Here is a 14,389-nt window from a genome sequence, read left to right on the forward strand (position 1 = left end):
ATGACTAACTTGACATGAACCAATGAATAACCACTCGTGCATGAACGAAAACAGAGCTTCTCAAAAAAGGTGTAAAATTAAGATGTGGTCAAAACTTTGCCTGTATCTTTTGAATCTAGTAAAGGAAGTCATCTCATTTTTGGTCTGGGTCCTCACAAATGAAAGCAAAAGAAAGAACATACATGTGGAGATCTTCGGTTCTGAAATGAATCCCGATGTAGTCATTTTCATATTTCGATGTCTATTCTGGGATGAATAGGGACAGTGCCCAATGTTATGCAACACTACAACCTAGTGGGTCAGAATGTAATCGTTATACTTTTCCTACATTTCTCATGAATAAAAACATTAACACATGTAATTATTATAGCACTAAATGAGCAAATTAGCATTATTTACTCTTGTCACAAAGAACACTGATGTAGCCAAATATGTACACCATATAAAAGGCAATGCTGTAAAATATTCCAATAACAGGAATAACAATAACAAAAGTTCAACTAGATGCAAACGTGCAATCCATATATATGCAAGATTAGATAGTAAAATGACATCTAAGTGTCTTTGTAATATCTGTGCTTGTGGAATCAAGTTGATGCTCTTCAAAAACACTTCGAAAAGGGATTGTGCTCAAACTGACATCATTATCAAGTACTATAAATACCCTTTGTCTAATAATATGTAGTTCACTCTAATAAACTTGAATTGAACTTGAAGTTTGACTGCATAACTACACTTCACTGTACAGTGTGCAACCAATCATTTCTAATGTCCAAACCTTCATCATGCACTGAAAGCAGTATTCATCATTACATCATTAATTAGATACATGTCATCTTCATTTGATCCTGAATTAAATTTAAAGGTAATACAAAGTTTTGGTATGGGGTCATGAATTTTGTTCAAATGTACATATTGGAAGCATATATACGATCCAACAAAACACAATGATCGTTGTCGCTGTTGTAATCGAGTCTAAAGTGATGAAATTGTAGATAATAAACTCTTTATGTTGTATAGCGCCCTCTCCGGATTGATATTACTTTAGCTTTAAAGCAATGTTTCTTGACTATTCTTTTGAAACCTAATATCAGAACTGCATATTCCGAGATTTTCATGGTCGCAGCTACCGTTATATGACCGTAGGCGCTATTTGAAATTTATCGGGAGCACCGATAAATTTCATATTAGAATATCTCGAAATCCAAAGCGTTTTAGAGCCCAATTTATTCAGAGGCGGTTTTTCGTACACAAGGTTTTACAATGATAATGAAAATTTAAACGTTATTCTCCGACCCTAGTGAAATATTCCCAAAACTTTGTATTACCTTTAATATTCATTTAACTTGCATACATCCAGGTTACAAAATGTCCACTATATAACCATTTAGCACTTTCTTTAATACATACACTAAGTCAATGGCAGGGAAAACCGAAATAAACTAACTTCATTCAGGCTCATTAATCATCATTACACCAATGTTTCAACTGACCTCTTTGCCCACCATATTAGACTTTCATCAATTCAGCTATATCACAAATTAGAGCAAGTTACAGGTTGCGCATGTGCAGATAAAGGACCAGGCTTGACACTGAAACAAAACGAGGATGAGTCCTTGTGCAAGCTCTTTCATGAATATTCATTTAGAAGCCACATACCTACTGGAATATACAGGTGAAGGTACATGTATTGTGCCAAAAAAGGCAACAAAAGATGTTAATCAGACCATATGATCTGACCCAACTAATATTATTAGTTTAGGAAGCTCCTCTCTCTGTCATCAAAGTTTTTCTTTGCTTTATTCCTTTCGTTCATCACCTTATTTCTTACCGCCTGCCATTCCATGGTGATTTGATGTCTTTGCAGGAAAGTGGTGCAGGCCTTCCTCCCTGGGTATGAAATAAGAACAATACATTCTAAATCCTTTGTCATCATCGATACTATCTTAGGTTATTAAATAGGAACTAGTCGACTGGTATGCCTCTGCCCTCTCACGCACTGCATTATATTGAACAAATTTGCATATTTGCACTATCAACTCATATGAAATTTCAATACTTATTATTAATTTGACTAAGCTATCTTTCAGAGTACATGAAAAGCCAATTAATGTCAATTAAGTGCACTTTCTCCATAAATGCTGGAAACTGAAGAAAAAAAGTAGAACTCCTGGAAAAAAAGTTGCATATGTGCATAATCAAATAGGAATAACAATAAATTTGACTATGCATTTTTGTAAAACAAATAATCCATGTATACACACATGCCACACATTGATATATGGCCGAGGTCCGAGATGGGGGTGGGGAAATCAAATGAGTCCTGAGTTACTTGTCATGTCCTACATGACCGTCTCACCAAGTTTAATGACATCAATCAAGTCATACTCAAATTATCGCGTAAACGAAGAACATCTGATGGATGGGGGAATAACCCCCTCCCCCCCCCCCCCCCCCCCCCCAGCTATTGCAGTGTCACTCAAAATCAAATTTATTAATTGCCAAGTCCTACTCAAAGTTTGATGATATTCCATCAAGTCATACTTGAGTTATCACGTAATTGTTCAAAACTGAAGGAGTAGTTCGCGACGCAAGATCCCCCCCCCTTTGTTTGTCATAATATGCCATTACCATGGCAATGCACTTTCTGCCACTGTCATCAACTTCTGCCAACACGCTGATTCCTATATACTTCGTTTGGCAGGGGTATAATAATGACTAGACCTTGAAACTAGTAAATGGAAGCTACCAAAACTGAAAGCTGGGGATCCCTGGAACTTAGTTTCTTGGAACACAATATTCTGATTTTTATATAAATTATATGCACACTTCTAATACATGCTATACCAGTTTCCTGCCCTTTAAAATGACAACAAAATTACAACTTTTCTCAACCCTTTGCCTAAAGATGCACTTAAACATAAACACAAAGAAGCTTACCTGGTAATGGTTCCCCTTGTTTGATTGCTGCAGAGAAATACTGCTTGCACTGCTTGCTTCCCTGCTTTGACCAGCGGTTGTACCTTCGGGCTGTAATGACATAACATATAAGCCTTATATACTTCTACGCTTCAGACATGTTTCACAGTTTGTCACATGTTGTGCCTACATCTATGAAACATGTTTGAAAAGAAGAAAAATACTTTAAAACGCACAACACTCCGGTTGCAGCTTGCATGACTACCCTCCCCTGAATTTGCTTTATCTCATGAAACATAACCACAGCATCGGGACACCTACATGTACCAATTTATTTATGGGCAAAAGATACTGTAATTTAAACAGGGTGATTAATGTTTTGCAAACCTCAAATCCCCATCTCATATGATGTGGCAAAAATAAAATAAAAAATACTCAAAAAGAGCCCAGTAGACTAGATGCTCACCTGAATTTCGCAACCTCCCCATAGTGCCCCAAGGGGGAAAAAAAAGTTTGTAAATTTGCTCAGGGGCCTATAGTGTGTCTGCTCATCAACACCCCAAGGCAAACATTTGTGCCAAATTTCACTAGAATTGTTCAAAAACTGAGGAAGTAGTTCACGACACAAGATTCGACCGACCGCGCGACCGCCCAACCGACTGCACGCTGATTCCAGTATACCCCCTTCAAACAAAACGGATGGCAAAATCTCACTTGAGCATTCTGCTCACATGGGCTAAAAAATATGGAATAAATCAATCAACAAGCTGTATGCATGCGCACAGGTAGTTAGAGCCCATGTGTCCCTCCAACTTTTAAATGTCTAGGCCAAATACACCTTTACCATTACTCTCGCAGTTGCTAGATTCAAATTGTATCCATATCACACAATCTTTCAGTATTTACAATGGTTGCTGGGAAAACTTCTCATTATGGTCAGCTATAAACTTTTCCCATACAGTGTTGCGTTCCTGAGCAGATCCAATTAGATTTACACCAATATTTGTCATATAAATGCATGAATCTACTACTTTTTTTTTTCTTCATGAATCTCCATTGTATCATATGCTGAAACCTTTATGAACTGATTCATTCTACAAGAACCAAGTTTTGAACTCATGCCTATGATTCTCAACAATACAATACAACTATGAATTCAGCACATGTGATAGTTGAACTGCAGAGTTAATGGGAACAACTCCCTGTTTAATATCAAAGCAACAATGTGCAAAAAAACAAACACTTCGCTTTCATATTACCTGAAGACCTATCCCCAGAGGTCAATGTTGCAGTAGAGCAGCCATCCTTTGAGGTCGCTGGTGTAGTTGAGCTGCCATCCTCAGAGGTCACTGTTAGAGTTGAGTCGTCATGTTAGAGTTCACCCGTGCTGTAGAGCAGCCATCCTCAGAGGTCACTGTTAGAGTTGAGTTGCCATGCTCAGAGTTCACCCGTGCTGTAGAGCAGCCATCCTTTGAGGTCGCTGGTGTAGTTGAGCTGCCATCCTCAGAGGTCACCGTTAGAGTTGAGTCGTCATGTTTAGAGTTCACCCGTGCTGTAGAGCAGCCATCCTTTGAGGTCGCTGGTGCACTTGAGCAGCCATCGTCATCAGACGCTTCAGATTCTTTGCGTGCCCTCATTCCTATGGGAAGGGAAAGACATATAAAATGCGAACATCAATAATTTGCATACACGATATAACAACAGTCAATATAAGAGAGAGAGAGCATAAACAAATTAACAAATTTGTAATAGTGCAATCAAACAAATACAAAATAAATATATACCAAACACAAAGAGTTTATGAAATAAATAAATAGTAAATATCACTTGATGAACATTTTTGTTTTCTGCGTTAGGTTTGCTTCAGATTTGGGAATATGAAATGGTGCAAGTTTTTTCCATCAATATTTTGCAATTGTTTTCATATAAATGTACAATTGGGTGTATCATTTACTGGTTGTTTTGTTGCTCGATGTTATTATCCTATATGCTATCCCAATTCAAAATTATATCAGCTCTTATTTCTATTACTACTGCCTCGCTGTTATAAATCTGAACTCGAGATAATCATAAATTTGCTGTACATATAATATGGTACATTGAACCAATGCAAAATTTGTATAAATGTTTACCTACCTCCTATATCTATATGATGGAGATGACTCCCTACTCGGGTGATTTCTTGGATGGCAAGTGGGGTCTGGTAGATTGTTTGATTGATTGTAGAGGAGTGTCCCATATGCCGGTAAAATAGTTCCAAGTCAGCATCAGGCAAGTCGAGGGATGCGTAAATTGTAGACACTCTGTGCCTGTTCTTGGTGGCATTCACCGTAACGTTGGACGAAAGGCTGATGTTGTCTGAGACATTCTTTAGAGCATGCCACCCTCCAACATGGTCATGAGACATTTGAGTACAAGCGAATATGTACTTATTATCAGGTCTTATTCCTGCTGTATGCCGGATTTCCTGATCACATAGAAGTTGCACAGGTTTCACAGTGTCTCTTGGGAACAGGACTGGAACCAAGCGATTAGTGCCCTTCCCAGTCTGGTAGCATATCTTGAGCTGAGATAAAAGTTCCTGATGGGCTGGATTTTTAACTTCATGAATCTTGTCTTTCTGCATCCATACACCCTCTTCTGCATCTCTCCATTCTTCGGTTGTAAGCCTGCTGGGTTCTCCACCACGCCTTGCATTCCACAATGTCAATCGCGAGCAAGTCAGATCTCGTAACTCTACAAATGTGTGAGAATCCCAAACCAGGAACTCATCAGAGATGATTTCTGTGACTTTCTTTGAGTGTATGTCTTCAATGCTTCAATGTCAGCCTCAAGCGGGAGCTCTGCAGGCTTCCTCAAACGCACTTGGCGATTCTTTTGGATTTCGTAGTGTGCATCCCCAAAAATCAAATTCTGGTTCAAGTCAAGAATCTCTACGAACTTGTCAATCTCAGATGCATCTTCATCTAGCCTGGATACAAGAAAACTAGCTTTAGTGATTTTGCTAGCTTTTTTCAGCACAAAGTACAAGCAGAGTTTCAGTCCTGGCTTTAGTTTGCCTTCAGTTTCATCATAAGTGAGCGTCTGGATTGCCTCTGTCAAAGATTCGAAGTGCTCTCTACTGAACATGTCTCCAGCATGTCCCATTGTGAGATCTGCAGTCCCATGAACCTCGTGTTTCTTCTTAAACTCAGTGTATAAGGTGGCAAGTCTTCTCATATCAGCCATAACTGATTTTCTTACTTCAAGTTTCTTGTCTTTTTTTGATCTGTGTTTAGTCCACAGTCGATGTCCAACATTAACTATCACTTTGTCCGTTCTACACGTATTCCCAACGTCATCATTCTGGAATCTACTAAGTATGTCAGTGACAAAGTCTGGGTGTTTTTGATACACTGGATCTTTCCCTTCCATGAGGTTTACTGGTACTCCTTCAGATGGAGTGCATATATCACCTTGGCAAACTTTCCTGTGATGCCAGAAGAAATGTGAGCTGTAAAAGCCCTTGCAGTTACTGCACATTTTAAGGTTGTCATCATTCCCTGATTTTGGTAACTTTTCTCTTTCATAAATGGGGTTGTCATCTTTCATACGTTCTCTATTTACTTGGTATATGCCTTCCTTCCTGAACTTTGAGAACACCTTGTCTCTCTCCCGCTTTGGCAGCTGCATGGCAGATTTCACCTGCTCCTTATCCTTATGTACCAAACAAATGTGTCTCGAGAGCTTTTCACCACAAGCTTTGTTGCAGAAAGGGCATGGCCTTGATGGCTTCTTGTACCTTGTTTTCTTGTCCTCGTGTTTGTGTGTCGTTTCCATATTATCATTGGTTTTCTGATGTGGCAATTCTGGCCCTGAAAATGATCCTGGAAGGCACTGTTTATAAATCTTTGTAGGTTTTTCATCTGGTGTAGATATAACAGAAGATGGTCTCTTGCGCACTTGAACATTTCTTGGATGAATCTCAAGAGTTGCCTCATCATCACTGCTGTATTCCTCGTTGCTACCCTCCTCTGGTCGATATGTTGGATCAAGGTCAGATTCATCACTGTCAAAATGATTTTGGAGTTCACTTGATGATTTAGATAGGTTAGGGTAGATGAACCTTCTTGGGCGTGTGTACTGCTCTTCCTCATCTGAGGAACAACTTGATGGAGATACACAGTTTTGTGGATGCTCAGATTGTTCTAATCCTTTGAACTCTCTTTCGACTGGTTGGTGTCCTTGTGTCTCTCCTTGTTGGAGTCCTGGAGTCCCTCTTTCTTGTTGGTGGACCTGTGTCTCTCCTTCTTGTTGGTGGAAATGTATGTCTCCTCCTTGTTGGTGTCCTATAGTCCCTCTTTCTTGTTCGTGTCCTTGTGTCTGTCCTTCTTGCTGATTAATCTGCATCTCTCCTTCTTGTTGGTGTCCTAGAGTCCCTCTTTCTTGTTGTGTCTCCCTGTGCTGGTGGATTTGTGTTCCTCTTTCTTGTTGATGCCCTAGAGTCCCTATCTCTTGTTGGTTGACTTGTGTCTCTCTTTCATGTTGGTGGCCCTCTGTCTCTCCTTCTTGCTGGTGGACATGTGTATCTCCTCCTTGTTGGTGGACATGTGTCTCTCCTTGTTGGTGGACATGTGTATCTCCTCCTTGTTGGTGTCCTAGAGTCTCTCTTTCTTGTTGATGGACTTGTGTCTCCCTTGTTGGTGGATTTGTGTTCCTCTTTCTTGTTGGTGGTCCTCTGTCACTCCTTTTTGGTGGACTTGTGTCTCTCCTTGTTGATGGATTTGTGTTCCTCTTTCTTGTTGGTGGTCCTCTGTCACTCCTTTTTGGTGGACATGTGTATCTCCTCCTTGTTGGTGTCCTAGAGTCTCTCCTTCTTGTTGGTGGACCTGTGTCTTTCCTCGTTGGTATATATGTATGTCTTCTCCTTGTTGGTGTCCTAGAGTCCTTCTTTCTTGTTCATGTCCTTGTGTCTGTCCTTCTTGCTGGTGGCCCTCTGTCTCTCCTTCTTGTTGGTGGACCTCCATCTCTCCTTCTTGTTGGTGTCCTAGAATCTCTCTTTCATGTAGGTGGCCCTCTGTCTCTCCTTCTTGTTGGTGGACCTCCATCTCTCCTTCTTGTTGGTGTCCTAGAGTCTCTCTTTCATGTAGGTGGCCCTCTGTCTCTCCTTCTTGTTGGTGGACCTCCATCTCTCCTCTTGTTGGTGTCCTAGAGTCTCTCTTTCATGTAGGTGGCCCTCTGTCTCTCCTTCTTGTTGGTGGACCTCCATCTCTCCTTCTTGTTGGTGTCCTAGAGTTTTCTTTCATGTAGGTGGCCCTCTGTCTCTCCTTCTTGTTGGTGGACCTCCATCTCTCCTCCTTGTTGGTGTCCTAGAGTCTCTCTTTCATGTAGGTGGCCCTCTGTCTCTCCTTCTTGTTGGTGGACCTCCATCTCTCCTCCTTGTTGGTGTCCTAGAGTCTCTCTTTCATGTAGGTGGCCCTCTGTCTCTCCTTCTTGTTTGGACCTCCATCTCTCCTCTTGTTGGTGTCCTAGAGTCTCTCTTTCATGTAGGTGGCCCTCTGTCTCTCCTTCTTGTTGGTGGACCTCCATCTCTCCTTCTTGTTGGTGTCCTAGAGTCTCTCTTTCATGTAGGTGGCCCTCTGTCTCTCCTTCTTGTTGGTGGACCTCCATCTCTCCTTCTTGTTGGTGTCCTAGAGTCTCTCTTTCATGTAGGTGGCCCTCTGTCTCTCCTTCTTGTTGGTGGACATGTGTATCTCTCCTTGTTGGTGGATTTGTGTTCCTCTCTTGTTGGTGGTCCTCTGTCTCTCCTTGTGGTGGACCTGTGTCTCTCCTTGTTGGTGTCCTAGAGTCTCTCTTTCATGTAGGTGGCCCTCTGTCTCTCCTTCTTGTTGGTGGACATGTGTATCTCCTCCTTGTTGGTGGATTTGTGTTCCTCGTTCTTGTTGGTGGTCCTCTGTCTCTCCTTGTTGGTGGACCTGTGTCTCTCCTTGTTGGTGGACATGTATGTCTTCTCCTTGTTGGTGCCCTAGAGTCCCTCTTTCTTGTTCATGTCCTTGTGTCTGTCCTTCTTGCTGGTGAACCTGCATCTCTCCTTCTTGTTGTTGTCCTAGAGTCCCTCTTTCCTGTTGGTGGACTTGTGTCTCTCCTTCTTCTTCTTCCCTTTGAACTTGTCCTCTGAAATGCTGAGGGGAAAAATAATTAGAAATTAGATGAATAAAGCCAAATAATGAGTAGAAACTTGTCCAAAATGTAATCAGTTTAGCTATATCACATGGGGCAATTTTTAGTATTATGGGTAATGTACAGAGGTAAAGAATTGAATCTCACATACATGACTTGTATTGCTTTGTCTATCATGGGTTACAAGCAAAAACATGAAAAGGTAAAATTTGACTTTTATCACATCTGATAATAATCTTGTAATTTCCATCATACTCTAAATTTATCAAAATTAATTTTACCTTTTTCTTCCACGGCAGTTCTCGAACTCCATAATTGTACAGAACTTCGGTCCCTTTAGATATGTTCTTTGTAGCAATTATCCACATGTGTGGATGTGACTTCATATCTAGTATCTTCATTCGGGCGTTCTCCTCCCTCCCTTGTCCATGATTCACGAGGCGGCCGAGTCTATCCCCAAAAGCACACTCATCAGTTGCATCAAGACTGTATTCCAAAGAAAAGTGTACAATATTGTATGTCATTCAACTAGATGGATGTTCGACTGCGCGCAGTCGAAAATGATGCCTCCACTATTGCGCGATTTACATATTAAGCCCAATTACATAACGTGATCACAAGCTCTTATTGCATATATAATGAGCCCTGTGACCTTTGACCTCATAACCCAAAAATCGAATTAGTTCATCATTGGCCCCTTAAGGTACATACATGGGCCAAGTTTGGTGAGAATCCGTCAATCGGTTCTTGAGATAACACGACCACAAGCTATTTATTGCCCTATGACCTTTGACCGCATGACCCCCAAATCCAGCTTTAGTGAGGATGGGATGAACCATCCAAAAGTAATATGTAGATTTAACATCTTATGTACAAATTTAACATTTTGTACACAAAGTCTGAGTGACCTTTGACCACACTAAAATGTATAGGCCTCCCTAGCTAATGCATCTACCATTCAAATTTGGTAATGATAGGACGAACCATCCAAAAGTAATAGGTAGTACACATACGGATGGACAGTGCCCGTTTCATAATCTCCTAATAGGAATAAAACGTGCAAACTTACCAGTAGCTTTGTCCTTGATGCTTAAAAAAAAAACGAAAACCAGATGATTCCTCCTCCTCACGTTGGTTGCCTTCTTGGGCAGATATAAGTTGGCCTGGGTACTCCAACAAAAACTCCCCTTTTGAGATGTCTCTTTGTGCCACTATCCCTCTTCCTGTAAGAAAAATTACAGTAAGACATCATTACACCAACATTATGGTACCTCTAAACAACGATAGTTGATTGTTGACGTCACAGCTGAAAGTCATCTTCAACAAAATATTGATTTGCAATTTATTTCGTGCAATTTACTTTCAGGCGCACATCTAGACATTGTCCCTATATACTCTATATGTAGTAAATAAGGATGTCCAGCTCAACTCAATTTGTTTTGTTTCTCACTGTTTTCATTTTGGACACCCTCCAAGAGTTGGGTTTGCAGGTTCTGTACATTGTAGAGTTTGAGGAAGTAAGGATTACAAAAAGTATCCAGGAAGTGTGTCTGATTTTTTATGCCAGATTCACTATTCTATTTCTTTTATGTTGAGATGGAAATGGCAGGAATTTATATGTTTCCAAAAATCACAGTGCCAATTTGATCAGTACAATTAATTTTGTCAGAATATCTTGACAATGTGTACTCGGACAGACGGTGTGAGTTGCCATTGACACCAATATATGTTATTCGATCATACCGGTGTTTACACAATGCCATGTTCCAAACAGTAAAAAAATGATGTATGTAAATATGCCTGGTCAATCTTCGGGATAAAATTGGCGGCGCACAACATGCCATCGAACAGCGCCTTCTAGAACACCAGGTATACATGTACATCCCTTTATGTTATCGTGGTAAGAAGAAATATGGACGGACAGACGGATAACCTAAAAACAGAATGCCTCCGGCACCACTTCATGTCGGAGGCATAAAACAAAAGAACTTGAGTTGAAATGAATGTGCAAAATATGCAAATTATGTTGTTAAGTTATGTTTCTGCTGTGACATCAATCAAATATTGTTGGACAGTATACGACCTAAACTTGTAGCAGCCCCATGAAACTTAATTATGAATTAAAAAATGATGTTGCTTACCTTTGTTCTCAAACAGCTTGACAATGAAGTGAGGAGGGTCCTTTTCTTTCTCTGTGTATTGTGCTGCTACCTCAAGGGGGTTGGGTTTTCCAACACCACAATGTCTTCTTCTGGTCAGCATGTCTAAAAGGGTTAGAGAAAAATAGAAAATGAAGACAAGGCCTATATAAACCAAGAATTATAACAGCATTTAATAGGAAAAACTACAGATGGTATTCATCAAATTTAGTAGGGTTACACCGCTATGGAAGAAGGGATTACATTCCAGTAAGGGAAGTATCAAGTTCCAAAAAGGGGTCCATTATCTATTTTAGTGTATGTCACCATCACCACAAGTGGCCTAATTGGGAATGATGAAATTGGGGATTGACAATAACTATTTGGCCGCTAGAGGGCGTTAAATTAAATGAATTAAATGCTTGTTTCTGATTGGTTGACGTGCGCTGTTGGCTCAGCGGGTCCAGCTTCAGGTTGTGCTACCTACTTCCGGTCTTTTACGCCGAAATCCTACAGAATTCAATTTTTGCCGGCTAATTTGATCATTTCATCCGCAACGGAACCCCATACTCACAAAAACACTTATTTAAACTGATTTAAATCAATGTTTAAATCACTTTTCGATAGCGTTTTAGAACCGTTCGTTATAATGACGCATCATGATTTTGGCTGATTTCAATAGGAAAGCTATTCACTCGTGCCTGTCCTGGAAGTAGGCAGCACAACCAAAGTAATATAGCGCCGCTATCGGAGAATATCTTACAGCTCTTGTCGATCTCTCGAATTGGTCTTGGATACAAAATTTTGAATACCCAGTGAAACTTACCAGTGACTCTTTCCTTGATCTTGATGCTTGAAAAAAAAAGCCCTAGCCCTGCAACCGCGACTCCTCACATCGCTCGTCTTCTTGGGCAAGTAGTTGCTGCAGGAAAATAAAAACATGTACATATTTTTCATATTGTGTCAGAAAAATTGTGTTAAAAAAGACTGTTTGACCCTACAATGTAGATACACGCACCCGCTATCTCTTGCGATAGCGGTGCACCTACAAAGCTTCCTCTAGAACTTAATTTCCCTGTCTTATTTTTGTTTCTCAATGGAATTGTCATAGATCCAGTCTTGCATGGTCTACAATCCAATGAAAAAATCAGGAAAATTATTTTGACAACCCAAAAAGCATGCAAAGTTTCTGCAGATACTGCATGTTCATCGTTGGGTGTTTCGCGAGCAGTTCAACGCAGAACCCTATGCCAACAACACAAATAAACAGAAATTTGTTTTGTTATAGAGGTCTAGGGTAAATCGTTGTAATCAGCATTTTTTGACATATGGTTCTATATTCGCTGTCGAAGTTGGAATGCGCAGTGCGTGGCCACGCACGCGCACAGTACACATTCGCATATAATCCAACAGCACTTGATTGCCCTGCGTTAAGCATTTGTTTGAGCGGTTGCTATCGAAATGTACAAGCCGGGACCGGGGTCGTTACATAGGCTTCGACAGTGAATAGGAATTAAGGCTTCATGCTTTGTACATGTAGGTGCAAGCAATAGCGGGTGCGTGTATCTAGGTTGACCCACAACAATGCAAAACAAAAAAGTTTGACCTTGCAATGATTCCAATGTCAAAATTACCGCTAAGACCAGAAAGATGCACAAGATATTATATTAAATATCGAAGCAAGACTGATCATATCAATCATCCACTTTGACTATTCTATTTTGACACACAGTGACAATTAATAATTTTGACATGGATTTTTACATTTCATTCAAATTGGCAACAATTTTTTTTTTTACCGCGCCTGGCATATTGGCATTCAAAATCCATGAATGTCACCATTACTATATGATACAAAATCCCCCAAAATGAACAAATGATAATTTATATGGGTTTGAACTCAATTATTACCTTTATGTAATACCTAATTTCAAATTCTTTGACGTCAATTGAAAGTTTTCCACCTCCAAAATACATGATTCGATTGATAAATCCCAATGTACTCGCATATATTGGTGACACGGGTATGTGCCGCTACAAAGACCCCCTTTTTCAGAGCCAATTTTTTAATGAGGGCCGCTCGGCCAGGCCGGGCCGGTTGCCGCTCTCAAGGGTTACAAAATTATTTCCCCCCTTCTCTCTTGCCGCTATGCGGCAAACTCCCAGTTCCCAAACCATATGGCATCCGAACAGTGCGGGCCGGATTTTTGCCCAGAACAGCCAATGCATGAGCGCTGTACATAGCCGCTGAGCGCGCTCATAGACACATACATGTACACACGCAACAAGCGCGGTCAATTCATGACATGATGGTCGAATTCTGACCCAGACAAGAGTTCCATATTTATACCCCCTACTAAAACATGAGAAAAGAACTTGATAATAATTTATTTGATTTTTTTGGATGTTGAACTTGAAGAATAACACAATGTGTTATGTAATATTTAATGTTGTATCCATTAATGTTAAAGCTATTTCGTCCAGTATTTCTGTCCTAGCGTTAGGGTTAGGGCAACGCGGACTCAGGTGGACTTCCAGTAATTTAAAATTCTATCATAGTCTAGACATAGGTCTAGTCTAACTAAGTAGATTCTATCAGTCGTTAATTTTTTCAGCGGGGGGGGGGGGGGGGGGGGGGGGGGGGGGTGGGGGGGGGGGGAGATCTAGATCTAGGAGTAGGCCTACTAGGACTAGACTCTATATGGAACTCTTGCCATGACCCGTTCTCAAGACCCTATTTTTCACTCAACTTGTTGCCCCCCTAGGCTATAGCAAGGCTAAGCCCTATCCTTTACTCAGGGGAGGGCCAATTAGCCCTAGACTCTACTAAACTAGCTGAGTAGACCCTACTAGCTTAATTTGAGCTGACTGCGGCCAGGGGCGTCGCCAAAGGGGGGGGGTGGGGGTGGGGGGGGTGCGAAATTGCGCTGCCGTCGGAAAACAAAGAAAGGGGGAGGGGAAAAAAGAGAGGGAAAGGGAAAGAAAAGAAAGAAAGAAAAGGAAAAGAAAGGAAAGAAAGGAAAAGAAAGGAAAAAAGGAGAGGAAAGGAAAGAGAGAGAAAAAAAAGAAAAAGAGGGAAGAGAGGAAAGAAAAGAAAAGAGAAAGAAAGAAAAGGAGAAAAGGAAGAAAAAAAGAGAAAAAGGAAACAAGGGGAGGTAAGAGCCTGAGAGAGG

The 14,389-nt window shown here is 40.6% G+C and overlaps 2 protein-coding genes across 3 annotated transcripts; both read right to left on the reverse strand.

Moving 5' to 3' along the window:
* Positions 1-1,538: 1,538 nt before the first annotated feature.
* Positions 1,539-7,985, reverse strand: LOC105447111. 2 transcript variants are annotated; one of them, XM_030992014.1, is made up of 5 exons: positions 5,056-7,985; positions 4,323-4,558; positions 4,179-4,257; positions 2,941-3,030; positions 1,539-1,890 (listed from the first exon to the last, which is right to left on the reverse strand). In XM_030992014.1, the coding sequence occupies exons 1-5, from the start codon at positions 5,543-5,545 to the stop codon at positions 1,754-1,756; spliced, it is 1,032 nt and encodes a 343-aa protein (XP_030847874.1). In that variant the 5' UTR covers positions 5,546-7,985; the 3' UTR covers positions 1,539-1,753. The 2 variants fall into 2 exon arrangements, 1 of the variants encoding a protein (XP_030847874.1); XR_004065248.1 differs by lacking the exons at positions 1,539-1,890; positions 2,941-3,030; positions 4,179-4,257 and having other exon boundaries at positions 4,462-4,558.
* On the reverse strand, positions 7,838-11,578 carry LOC115926427 (nuclear speckle splicing regulatory protein 1-like). Its single transcript, XM_030991130.1, has 5 exons — positions 11,220-11,578; positions 10,148-10,301; positions 9,360-9,564; positions 8,718-9,080; positions 7,838-7,903 (listed from the first exon to the last, which is right to left on the reverse strand). Exons 1-5 carry the CDS (start codon positions 11,338-11,340, stop codon positions 7,838-7,840), a joined length of 909 nt encoding a protein of 302 aa, XP_030846990.1. The 5' UTR covers positions 11,341-11,578.
* Positions 11,579-14,389: the final 2,811 nt, after the last annotated feature.

This window comes from Strongylocentrotus purpuratus, unplaced genomic scaffold (assembly GCF_000002235.5).
Source record: "Strongylocentrotus purpuratus isolate Spur 01 unplaced genomic scaffold, Spur_5.0 spur5_scaffold_2, whole genome shotgun sequence".
In the NCBI taxonomy this organism is placed as follows: Eukaryota; Metazoa; Echinodermata; class Echinoidea; order Camarodonta; family Strongylocentrotidae; genus Strongylocentrotus; species Strongylocentrotus purpuratus.